The 12,618-nt window shown below is 37.7% G+C and overlaps 2 protein-coding genes across 2 annotated transcripts in view; one reads left to right on the top strand and one right to left on the bottom strand.

The window, feature by feature from the left end:
• Window positions 1–1,481: 1,481 nt before the first annotated feature.
• LOC119647983 (uncharacterized oxidoreductase YjmC) overlaps window positions 1,482–12,618 on the bottom strand; it is an 18,642-nt gene continuing 7,505 nt past the window's right edge. Inside the window, exons 2-4 of the mRNA XM_038049366.1 lie at window positions 3,128–3,175; window positions 2,136–3,058; window positions 1,482–2,076 (exon numbers count right to left, since the gene is read on the bottom strand). Coding sequence (XP_037905294.1) covers window positions 1,918–2,076; window positions 2,136–3,058; window positions 3,128–3,175 — 1,130 coding nt within the window. The 3' untranslated portion in view covers window positions 1,482–1,917. The remainder of the gene's footprint in view (window positions 2,077–2,135; window positions 3,059–3,127; window positions 3,176–12,618) is intronic.
• Window positions 10,090–12,618, top strand: part of LOC119647984 (dnaJ homolog subfamily B member 13-like) — a 23,499-nt gene continuing 20,970 nt past the window's right edge. The window contains exon 1 of the mRNA XM_038049367.1: window positions 10,090–10,521. Within this exon, the coding sequence (XP_037905295.1) occupies window positions 10,464–10,521 (58 nt within the window). The 5' untranslated portion in view covers window positions 10,090–10,463. The remainder of the gene's footprint in view (window positions 10,522–12,618) is intronic.

Genomic DNA, 12,618 nt, shown 5'->3' with positions numbered 1-12,618 from the left:
GCTTCATATTGGAATTTCCCCTCTTTCCTGATGGTCTCGAGATCCAAGAAAGGCACCTTGCTAGATTCCATAGTGAAAGTTATGTTTCGGTTTAATCTATCCAGAAGGGTTTCCATGTCCCTTCTTTTGTTATCGCAAAACCATCGTCCACACACCTCACACAAAATCTAGATAGTGCACTCCTCTCCTTGAGTTTCCTTTCCAATTAGTCCATGAACACTTCGTACAAGAGTGGTGAAATGCGGTTTCCCATTGACGCGGTTTGTTAGTTTCTTATAGAGTTTTACCTTCCTCCTCCAAATTTCGTATTATTTCCACCTTCGGTTTTTCCGGTGTGATACTATCTCTTTTTTCGACCTCAAGGGTCTCCAGTTTTTTCCCCAAGTTACTCCTTTTTCCTTCTTTCTTCATCACAGAGTTGGTTTTAGCTTGTCATTTAAGGTCAAATCCTTCTGGGGAAGGATTTATACCTGAAAAAGCCGTACGCCGGTAAGTCGTTCGAAAAGGTCGGATATGATTATGTTTTAGGTTCTATATACCTCTTGAAACCCCTAAAGCAGATGACCTTCTCAAGGTTTCTGGTGCACCTCTAAATGTTATATTTCCGAACCGAATTTTGTCCATATAGCTAACTATAGGAAATTACGTGGCCGAAGTCATATAGAAGTTCATTCACGTAGACTACGGAGCAGACCGGTGGATGGTAGTAGATTTGGTGTGAACCGGTAAACAGGTTCTAAAGTTTCTTTTGCGAACTAATTTTATTTAGTTAATTAGCACACCAAGTGGTTTTGCTTGCTGCTTCCTTCCTCCAGGCACTGGATTAAATACGTTTCTATAGATCCGATAAATGTTCATATTCTTTTCAGAGTGGCGCAACGAGTTTTAACTGTCGAAAGACATCATTCTGATTAGGGGTGAACTTGAGTGTCTAGAACTTAATTTGAATGAATCCGTCGTAGATTTGAGATTTATCGTTCCATTGCTTCCTGTAACATTAGAAATCACGGTAGCCTAGTGTCATCCTTAGTAAGACACTATGGTTATTGGATATCGTATCAAGAGCCTTTTATCCTCTTCAAAAAGTGTCGATCTTCCATATTGTTTTGTCCTTTGATGATAGCCTTCTCATAGAGTGTGTTGATAAGTACACAATACACTTTGCAGATAAGTTTTAACCTTTTGTTGTTCAAATTTATTTGATCGTAAAACGTAACCCACACAATCTGGCAAAAATTAGTAAATTTCCATTAGTCCATGGCGACAATCTCCTAAATACACTGAATTCTTGTTTTAAGCGCGTGGAATTTCTGGTTTTTGGACCTTACAGATAACTCGCGATACATGAATAAATTAATACAATCAATGACTCTACGATTTATGGGTTTCACGTCAATGCGGGCATATTTGTTTCGAAGCGAAAATTTTGTCACTGAGCTTAATCTCGTAGTAACATATGAGTGAAATAATTAGATGGGCTGTATTTTATTGTACAACAGCTTTATTGTCAATAAGTGAGTACACATTCTTATCAGAGAGCAATACATTTCTTGATAGAAATGTAACACATAAAATATGGTATTAGACCGGCTTAATGTATCATAAAGTGTATTGTTTCGTAGTTTTTCGAATAGATATTATTAGTCACGTCACATAAAACTATAGTGCTCGCTCCAGTAGAATTACTATAGCTTATCCGAGTAATGTATTATAGAAACAATACATTTTCTCATCTAAGATTGCGAGAATTACATACAAAATATCTCATTGAGATGAGATTAAGGCAAAACTTGTGTATTTCCGTTCAACAATAGCGATAACAACATCTTAGAAAAAATCAACAAATATGTATATTTAATGGTTTAAATGCACTTTACTTAAACAAATGCGCACTGATCACAACGGTTGTAGGATTTATTACAGGAACCTCATCGGCTGGATTTTCAATCTTTCTGCTAACGATGCACAGGTATTCAATTGATTTTCTAAATATTGGATACCACCTGCCTTTTTCACAGCTTCTATATTCAGACGTTCTTTTTCTCCCGGAATCAACACAGGTTTCTTAGGATCAGTCTGGAATTATATAGTAGAAACGAATATATTAAAGAAAAAATTGAGTGCTGATTACTCACCGGTGCCAAACCATGTAACCGGGCATGCAAATCTTCCAAACGACCCTCAAAACCAGGAGCGAAACAATCAGGATTCACTGCAATAAACACTTGGCCTAAGTCGGCATGTGTATCAGCGCCGGCATGGGTCCATTTTCGAACTTTCGTTGAATAGTTAGCTCCTGCCAGTACACCAGACAGAATATCAACAACAGCTCCCAGGCCATAACCCTTATATCCAGATGTGATTTCACTACCGCCTAATGGACACAGACAGCCAGTTTTGAATGCTAATTCTGGATCTGTGGTTTCATTTCCCTCTGGATCTTGTGCCCAGCCGTGTGGAAGAGGTTCTCCTTTGCGACGTTGAATTTCAATTTTACCAACAGCCACCGCGGTGGTAGCCATATCGAGCAGGAAGCCTTCGGTCTCAGCAGGTGCACCAACAGCAATGGGGTTTGTTCCTAATGCGGCTTCTTTGCTGCGAGTCGGAGCCATTAATGGAGATGTGTTTGTCATTGAAATTCCGATTAGTCCTTCTTTCATCGCTTGCAGAGAATACCATCCAGCTATGCCGTAATGGTTCGAGCCTTTTGCACACACCCAACCAACACCCACTTGTTTCGCCTTCTGGATGGCTAGATCCATGCAAAAGTTTCCTACAACTGCACCTAATCCGTTCAATCCATCAACCCAGGCTGTAGCGGGAGTTTCCTTGAGTATCTTAGGCACTGCATATCCGTCAGTTGAATTCTTCAAAAGGTCGTTGATGTACATTTCCAGACGATTCATTCCATGACTAAAGTGGCCTCGTTGGTCAGCGGCGATAAGAAGGTCAGCCATGGCTACTGCATTTTCCTTGGGAGTATTAGCGGCAGTGAAGCAATCGATCATGAATCTTCGCGATTCCTCTACGGCCACCAATTTCGGTTTTGTAGTGGTTCCTGAAACATTGACAATAAGAACAGACTTAAATCAGGGTAGTTCTAGCGATAGAAAAATACGGATCTTACCTGGGGCCATTCTTGTGGAGCTTTGGGATATATGCCTGGCTGGAACGTCTGTGTAATACGAAAAGAATGTTATCTTTAGAGAGCCGTTCAGCAAAGTTCAATGCTTGACGATCGTGACTTTATTTATAATCAACGAGAAATGCAATGATAAGCGAACGGTCAACTGCGATTGAATGAAGTATGAAAGCATCCGCTGGCTATGTTTAATCGCTCAGCGATTACAAATTTTAGCGTCACCCGACATTCACGCATATTATATAGGTTTCCGTATTTTTTTCTTTATTTTAATTTTATGTATGTTTCGCGTTTGGAATACATAATAAAATATTCTGAATTCCTAATTGGCTTGACAAAAATATCAAAACGCCAATCAGACGAGATACACGCTCGGCTATCAGCTGGGCAAGGCAGCTCCCAATGACCGTTTAACCCTGGATTTGTACTAAAGAATATTTTTAAAATCCGATTGCAGACAGTCTGTGGTTAGAAAGTGGTTGTGGCTATTTTTGCATTTTTTTAAATTCAGTTTTGTTCATTGACTATGTATAAATTCATTGACACTGGGTGCATTTCAACCGCAATTCTACATAAGAAAAATAAAATTATGGAATTCGTTCTTGTTTGCGTAAATGTCTGGATGACCAACAAAAATCGGATGTGAAATAAAACTGTTCTTCTTATACAAAAAATGAACTTCCTTTTGCACTGATAAAATGTATGAACAAGGTCAATTCTCGTTCTCTCGGTCTTCGTTCGATCAGACATACTTTGCGGACATACATTTTTGTTATGCACGTATTCACATGTACAACTACATGTCATTTTTAGGTAGACATGCCGAATTATGTACTTTAATGAGATATGTGCCAGATATTCTAATATGCAGTTAATTTGTATACGCATTACCTATAATAGCTTCCTTTAGAATGGTTCACACTAAACTTTCCACAATTAAACCTACAATTAATTTAGAAATATTTTCTCAACCATCCTCCGAAATATGACCTCTATTATTCTAGGTCTAATCTAATATCGGACAGAAAACATAATTCCATTATTCTTAGCGCCTAAGCCAACGGTAACTATTTCTATATCCAATGTTTTCTATATGCAGCGTGTTTCAACACAACCGGACAAACTGTACTATATGCCAGGCGATTCCTCATACAATTCCAAGCAAAAAAATGTTATGTAAATTTTTTGGATTCTAAAAAAATCACCACCTTTGCAATAATAAAATATTAATAACTCAAAAATTAAGATAGCTGGGTCATTGAAAAAAACCGTTGATCGTAGCTAAGGCTTCAGTCTAAAATATAAGAACCTACGAAAATAAAGTAATTTCTTTGGGAGTAGTAGCTCTTAAAAGATAGATTTTCATCTTCATAACATACATTTTCATCCATATAACATATATATCTATTTTTTTAAATTTCAACAATATACTAATTTTCTTACAAAAAATTTTCTTAGTTTTCTGTGATAAAATTATGTCAATATCAAAGAAAAAGATTGATTTGGAAGATAGTTTCCTTTGTGGACTAATAGTAATTTAAAATATATAAATTTTTTCGGGGACCAACTATCCCCTTCTTCGGTGTTTTGTTTTTTTATACGTAAAAGAAGATAAAACACTGAAGAAGGGGACAGTTGGTCCTCGAAATACATATTTGTATATATTTTTATTTACTATTAGCCAATAAAGGAAACTATCTTCCAAATCAAGTCTGGCTAACTAATCACCTTCTAATTCACACTATGCTAATGTCATTACATAATTAGGACCTCAATTAATTGCAGTTGCAGACCTGGAAATGTGATTCATAAATACTATTTGAAAACCATACTGAATTTCGCAATTCTGCTAGTATGGAGTATCCTTATATGTAGACCTGTTCTTTCAAATATCCCCACAGCAAATAGTCTAGTGGACTTCAATTGAGTGATCTTGGAGGATATTGTATAATACTATCCCATAATGGCTTACCCACCGTTCATGATATTTTCATTAAGTGATTTTACTAACTTAAAATTATGTGGGTGTGCTTTATCCTATCAAAACTTCTCATTTAGGCTAGTTGTGAATTTTCTAGTAAATCAAGGGACACATACTACAGAAAACGACAATCTATTGACTTTGCAAGTAGCAGAAATCTATTATATAACAAGTCGCGAAACTGGAAGCTGGACGCTTGAGGTATGAAGTGCTTTGTGCATTTCTTTTATAAAGACATTTGAGTGGACATTTTTCCTATTAGTACCTAGCACGTAATGCATATATTAGGTGAGTATGTCCACTTTTGCGTGATACTGACATTCAAAGCTTTGGATTTGCACAGAAGCGACAATTTTGACCTATTAGAAGTTTGTTAATAATGGTGCGATTTCCACCAAACTTGATATTGTCCGGATAGCTGAGTGGTTAGAGCGCAAGGCTGTCGTACGGAAGGTCGCGGTTCAAATCTCACTGGTGGCAGTGGAATTTGTATCGTGATTTGACGTCGGATGCCAGTCGACTCAGCTGTGAATGAGTACCTGAGTCAAATCAGGGTAATAATCTCGGGCGAGCGCAACGCTGACCACATTGCCTCCTAGTGTACCGTTACGGTCTTGAATGAAGTGCTCTAACACACTTCAAGGCCCTGATCCAACATGGATTGTTGCGCCAACGATTATTATTATTATTATTGATATATATCACTGCAAAATTTCATGATTCTAGGATGAATTTAAGTATCGGCATGGAGGGTATTTCGGGATCTAGACACCATATAGCCTTTGGATTTTTTCAGATTTTTCGGTTGAGTGGTTTCCGAGAATGGGTCCGTGCAAGAAATGTTCAGTTTCGACCCTCCCCCCACTACCCACCTTTCCAACAAATGTCAAAACTAAGACCGTCTTCGGAAAGTTTTAACCAAGACCTTTCATTTAATACTCCACATGACTACAAATTTGTGAAAAAAAATGTACACCCCCCTTTTGCATGCGAAAAAATGCGCGTGACAAACAGTAAACCGATTTGAATAAGGTTTTGTTTTACACAAAATCTTAAGAATGGAAGCGGTCCCCTCTATTTCTAATGAGAACTCGTGGTGGTCAGCCCCTTGAAAAGTCATGGCCCTTCAAAGTGGGTTTTTGTTATGTCTTCATGGTAATGTTTTAATTTTCAATCATATTGCGTCAAGGAGAGAAAATAGAGGGGTATGCAAGAGAAAGGTCCGCTTATAATCCCTCTTAAAACGTGATGGTGCCCCAAATTGGCTTTTTTCATGTCAAAACGGTAGGGTATGACTTTGAACCTTATCTCCCAGGCAGAAGCGAGAGTATAATGGAAAAACAAGACATCTTCTCTATCAAAACCCGTTAAAAATTGGAAAAAATGGAAAAACAAGACATCTTCTCTATCAAAACCCGTTAAAAATTGCAGCTTCCACCCCCCTTAAAAACTAATGGCGTTTAAAATGCGAGGTATTTTGACATTGTCAAGGTAAAGTTAGATTTGTCAACGCTCCCCCTGGAGAGGGAGGGAATAAAGACGAGGAACAATAAGATCTCCCCTTCCTCCTAGCATTGTTGAAATATTGTGGCGGTCATCAACTGTTAAAAGGTTACCGCGCCTCGAAAAGAGGCTATTTCCGTAACATTAATAAGCCTATTGGTAGGCCAGTGATCGCCGTAGTAGGTTACAGGGTTGTTTTTATATACATATATCCTTTTGTGTGTAATCGATAGACTCCGAAAACGTTCAACTGATCGCCATGAAAATTGCTGCATATACATATATATATATATTTTACCATGCTAAATTTTGTGGTCCCATCCACATTGTTGTAGCTCGCTACTAGAAGACGCTGCAACAGATCAACTTCTACACTATTCACCCGATCGCCATGAAAATCGGTATATATATGTGGCATTTCATGAAAAATATTTTGGTGCTTTCCATGTTTTTGTATGCTACAATGGACTTAACTTATACAACTTTCAACTAGTCGTTATGAAAAATAATGGCTGTTGATGATAATAATAATAATAATCGTTGACGCAACAACCCAATTGGATCAGGGCCTTGAAGTTTGTTAGAGCTCTTCATTCAATACCGTAACCCTACACTACAGGATCACAGTTCCCAATACGGGGCAACGTCGTCAGTGTTACGCTCGCCCGAGATTATTATCCTGATTTGACTCAGATACTCGTTCCCAGCTAAGTCGACTGGTATCCGACGTCAAATCATGATACAAATTCCACTGCCACCAGTGAAATTTGAATCGCGGCCTTAAGTACGACAGTCTTATGCTTTAACCACTCAGTTATCCGGACACGAATGTTGATTGGTAAGGCATTAAAATCTGAAAATTATTCAAACTGCTACCCAAAAAATCGGACTTTGGAAGAATAAGCACACATGCATGGCAACTGCCAGCTAGTAAAGCTGCTGAAATATGTGACTGGACTGGAAATAGACCGAATCAGAGCCGCTCCTTTATGAACTGCTGAAATATGAGAAGAATAAGATCTACACCGAAAATATGACCGGATCAGAGCTTCTACTTAGGTCTCAGGTAATCTTCGTGGCAAAAACCCCTTCAGATGAGTTCCATTGCAGACTCGGGTCTGATCTCCTTCCTCGAGTATGAGGGGAATTTTAAGTTCGCGATTATTTTATGTATCTTAGGTTGGCATCTGATCCTTAGTAGCGTTGGGTTTGACATGCTTAGTATGATTATGTACTTGAAAATTTTACTCGCTTCTTTAAGGCTTCCGGTTTACGGATTTGATTGAATCGGCCATTGGGACCTTTGTGGTCAAAGCCTGGTCGTATTCGGTTTTGACCATTATAGCCATGTTACTTCCTTTAGCTGTCTATATGTTTTCCTCCATTAATCACATGGAAAGTGAGTCAGCTATGTTTTTATTTTTTCCCTTTCAGAAAACAAACAATATAATAAAAATAATTTCTGCCTTTTACAAACGTTTCCCATTTTCTTCACAGCAAGGCGTATCATTAACACATACTTATTTTTACATATTTCATATTCTTCCGCAAATTTCTAGCTCCTCACACAACAATGACATATTTAATCTAATCGGATTATTCGACATTAGAATTTTCAAAACATCGTAAATCAGAAATCCTGACAGCCTAGGAAATAAGATGACAGAAGGTAATGTATGCTCCCACATGGCGCTGCAAGGGGAAGGAAATCCAGTAACAGAAAATTTGGCATGACATTTATTGTTGATAGCAAATTTAAACAAATCAGAAACCTTGGAAGCTCGGTGCTTGAAGTATGAAAGGTTGATGTAGGAAACTTTGGGTGCAAGACGGTAAAATATCTCACACTATTCACTTTAATGTGATACTGATTTCTAGATATGACATTTTTGTCAGCAGTATATTTACGAGAAAAGTGTCACTTTGATCTAACAATAGTAAGATTTCCACCAAACTTCTCTATGCTGTATACTATATTGATCATGAGGATATTTCTAGTAAATTCATAAAATGCAATAATGTACTATTTTTAACTTTATTTGAGCAAATATCGGTATGAGGATACTTTAAGCCTAGATATTATACAGAGATGTCATCATGATTTTTTTTCAGCTGGGTAGTTTCTGAGAATTCTCTTCTAACGTCTCAATTCCGTCGCTCTGCCCCTTTACAATTAAAGTATAACTAACTATTTTCCAAAGTCATAAAACTAGTTTCAGGAGATTTTAATGCCGAGATCCAATAAGAGGAAGCACGTCGGGATATTGTACAATAGCCACCATGAAACTACCAATGACAACCGATTTCGTTAGCAAAAAAATATGCTCTGTCTGTGGCATTTACAAGAAGACATGGAGGACATTAACTTCCATTACCTGCCATCGTAATCTCATAGACTTCTTTTCCCACTTTAATTAATTGTAATTCCCCATCTGCAGTGTATTCACCTTTTCTCATAGCACCGAATACATTCCTTTCATTACTATGAATTTAGAATTATTATACTCTGACGAAATCTTAGGAAGTTATTTGTCGTGTTAATGTAAATTTTTCTCAATTTATCATTTTTATGACATTTACGAACGTTTTGGAGAGTCGTAAGTTATCGCTGTCGTGACACTCGCTTCACGCTTCGTAAAGCAGATAGTTTTCTCCCTGCAAGGCAGCGTGAGTTGTAATCCTTAGAATAAAATTTCAATTTAATGTCAACAGAGAAATGTACGTTAGTTCAATTGTGACTCCCGTACCCGCCCATTGTGGGGTTTTATTAATTCTCAATTTTCTCCATATTTTTAGTCCAATCCTCTTATTTAGATTCTCTGTCAATGGAGTTTCCTTGACTCTGGTCGGTGATTCTGTCTTTATGGTTTCCTTGATATTTCCTTGATATTAAAATTAATTTCAAGAAATTTTAAAATACAACAATCAATAGACTTCCATCACAAGCTCAGTAACTCGTGGTCAGCTAAGGCATCTACGAAAATAAATAGGAAGTTTGCCACTGACTCAATGTTTTTTACAAAACCTGTTGACTGGTCAGATATTTGTTTATTTTCGAGTCTTTTCAGCAGCTGCTGCTAATTAATGATGATAAACACCACAACATGTTGATTATGTACGTAAGTATGAATTAAGGGTAAAATATATTAAATTTGAAGTTTGGGATTTCTCAGTTTTTATAGAAGTTGGGGGTCTTTGCTGCTTTCAAGGCGTTGTAGTGAAGATAAGGATGGGATGGTTTCCTTATCTTCACTTTCATCATCAATTAAGAAAAAGTAAGCATTCCAATTAGCATTCTGTTACAAACTGTGGAATAAATGCCACACATTTCGCAATATACATGCTCGTATGCTCTGATGAGATTATAAGTCTTATCTCGCTTAAAGCTCGCAACTAGCCAGATAGTTGCTCTCACCATAATTATTGTCGGGCCCCCTAGAACGGCTGACTTTGTAGTCTTTAAATCACATATAAGTGTCTATATGTGCTAAATTTATTTTTATCGTTTCGTATACAGACTTTTCCATTATCAAATTGAACACGAGTATATTATTAAATAAGCGAGGAAGCCAATTTCACCTCGCATTTTGTTGGCAAGCGTCCTATCGCTCTCACAATTTTACGATCTGCGATATTTTCGGCATGTTATTGTCAAGTTGAAGACAACATTATCGGATTAATATAGTTCATTGAAAACAATTTTTTATGATAATCACATGAGTCCGGTTGCTTACATTATATATTGGTGTGAATGTGCGAGCGGAAAAATATATAAACTAAAAAATAATCAAAGGCATATCATAGTCAACCAACGACTCCCGTTTTTATGGACTAAACATGGGTTATGTCCAGTATCTTGAACAACAAAAACGACTGAAACTTTCAATTGATAAAGTTATTATATCTGTAACCAATTATCCACAGATTTGTCATAAATTTAAGATTTAAAAAATTATTTGTTTTAATATGGTTTCATTGGTGTACTTTTCAACAATTACAAAGTAAAATTTGAAAATTTTCTCTATTTCGAGGGGTAGATTCTCCGCATATATCGATATTCTGGGAGCCAAATGCTCCCGGTTTTAGTGTTTTACAGAGACCCGTCGTGAAGGAGGTGGGGAGGGAGTAATTCCACCGATCTTGGGGCTTTCTCGGAAGGAAGAGGCCAGCAGAGCCTTAACAAAATTAGGGAGCATCTACCTCGCGAAATAGCATCATACATATCATATCAATGAGAAGACAACTTTGTCATTCAAGCTCTAAATGTAGATTAAAGAGAAGAGCAATATTACACTATTATGAAGATTCTCGAGACGTTAAAGTTGTTCTAGAATTAATTCGATGACCAAAAGTGTGTAACTTACTGGAAGGTTCTTGGTGTTTTCAGTTTTATATGTATATACATACCTTGACCGATATCGTGTTTAAATACTTGAATCTCACTTTTGTTTAACAGAATGCTAGAGCTGCATCTGCTGCAAGTACTTAACTTTTTTCATTGGTCAAACAGCGGAAATATTGAATAATACTTTAACAATTTTTCAATACCGGGAATAGTTGTCAGTGCTAAAGTCACATGCAGTATAAACATATACATAGCCTGCTTTATTTACAAAAATAACAGAAAATAAATTTTTACATTGTACCCCGTGCCAATACTGTAGTTGTCCGTGAGTTCTTTGTTACGAGCGGGAAACTCCAGTGCCCTGCATTGCTAGCCCAGAGGAAATCGCCGAAACTGGGCAGATTGCTTTTCATATAAGTTAAATAGAAGTGCAGTCGACTGGTCTCACGAAAGCCAAAGAGGAGAGACTTAACAGGAAATGGGTGGCAATTGTGGAGCACAAGCAGTCTGCAACGTTTCTGCAAAAAACGTCAGGAAAGGCTTGAAGAAAAGGCTGATGTAACTGAAGGAACTCCTGGTTCATATTTCTTCCTACAGGCGAACACGAAAAGGAAAAGACGATCAGCAAAAAGCAGGAGTAACTGCAATCCCCCTTGAGAGTTACAATACATTAGTGCCAAACGGAACGGAAATAGTCCATTACAGTGCAAAGGGGGGGAAAGAGAAAGGAGAAAGGGGGATCTGAACGAGATTTCACCCAGGTAGTCTCCTGGGCTCAAAAGAAGAAAGCGAAGAGGAGAAGAGGCAACAAGGTCTGCCTAAAGTCAAGAGGAGCACAAATGGTGGAGCACCAAAAGAAAAAGTGGCAAGACGAAAGAAGACTATACCACCAGCTCTCCTTATTAAACCTTCGAAAGGCAACACCTTTGCTGAAGTTATCAGTAAGGTCTGCTATAATATCAAGCTCAACGACAGAACAGTAGAAGTGTCTTCCATTTGGTAAATGAAGGGTAGTGCAGTTTTCGTCGAATTGGATTCGAGGAAAACCAACAAGGGTATTTTTTTTTTGCTAAAGATGGGGAAAACAAACAAATAGCTTTAGCCTGGCTTGAAGTACTGACGGCTTTAATTTTAATTCGCATCCTCGTCGTGTTTGCGATTATATAAATATAATTTCCATCTGTTGCCATTTTCGGTCACGCTGCTCCCAAGGCAAAGGTGAAGTAGCCTCTGATGAGTTGCCTCTGCCCTGGATGAACCGTTAGCCATCTTTTTTTCTATTTAAGGTTTTGTGTGAAATAAAACCTTATTAAAATCGGTTCAATGTGTGTTTGTCCGTCTGTCTGTCTATCTTTCACACCCGATCTACTCGGAAACAACTGAATGGATTTCCCCCAAAATTTGGTGAGAACATGTGGTCTGTGGGTCCCTTTTGCATGCAGCGAGTGGTGCCATTTTGTATTGAGTTTGAAAAGATGCGGTTGGACGGTGTAATTTTTTTTCATAGAGTATGGTCATGTGGGGTATCGAATGAAAGGGCTGATTGTTTATGATATAAGGTGAAATAAAGGAGAGTGAGGACTCAAAAGGTGTGCCCCAAAAAAGTGAAACAGGTTTCGTTCTCAGAGCCTATCTAACCGAAAAATC

Source organism: Hermetia illucens, chromosome 2 (genome assembly GCF_905115235.1).
Source record: "Hermetia illucens chromosome 2, iHerIll2.2.curated.20191125, whole genome shotgun sequence".
Taxonomy (NCBI): domain Eukaryota; kingdom Metazoa; phylum Arthropoda; class Insecta; order Diptera; family Stratiomyidae; genus Hermetia; species Hermetia illucens.
Note: the sequence above shows the minus strand (reverse complement) of the source record. Positions and strands in the feature narration are given on the sequence as shown.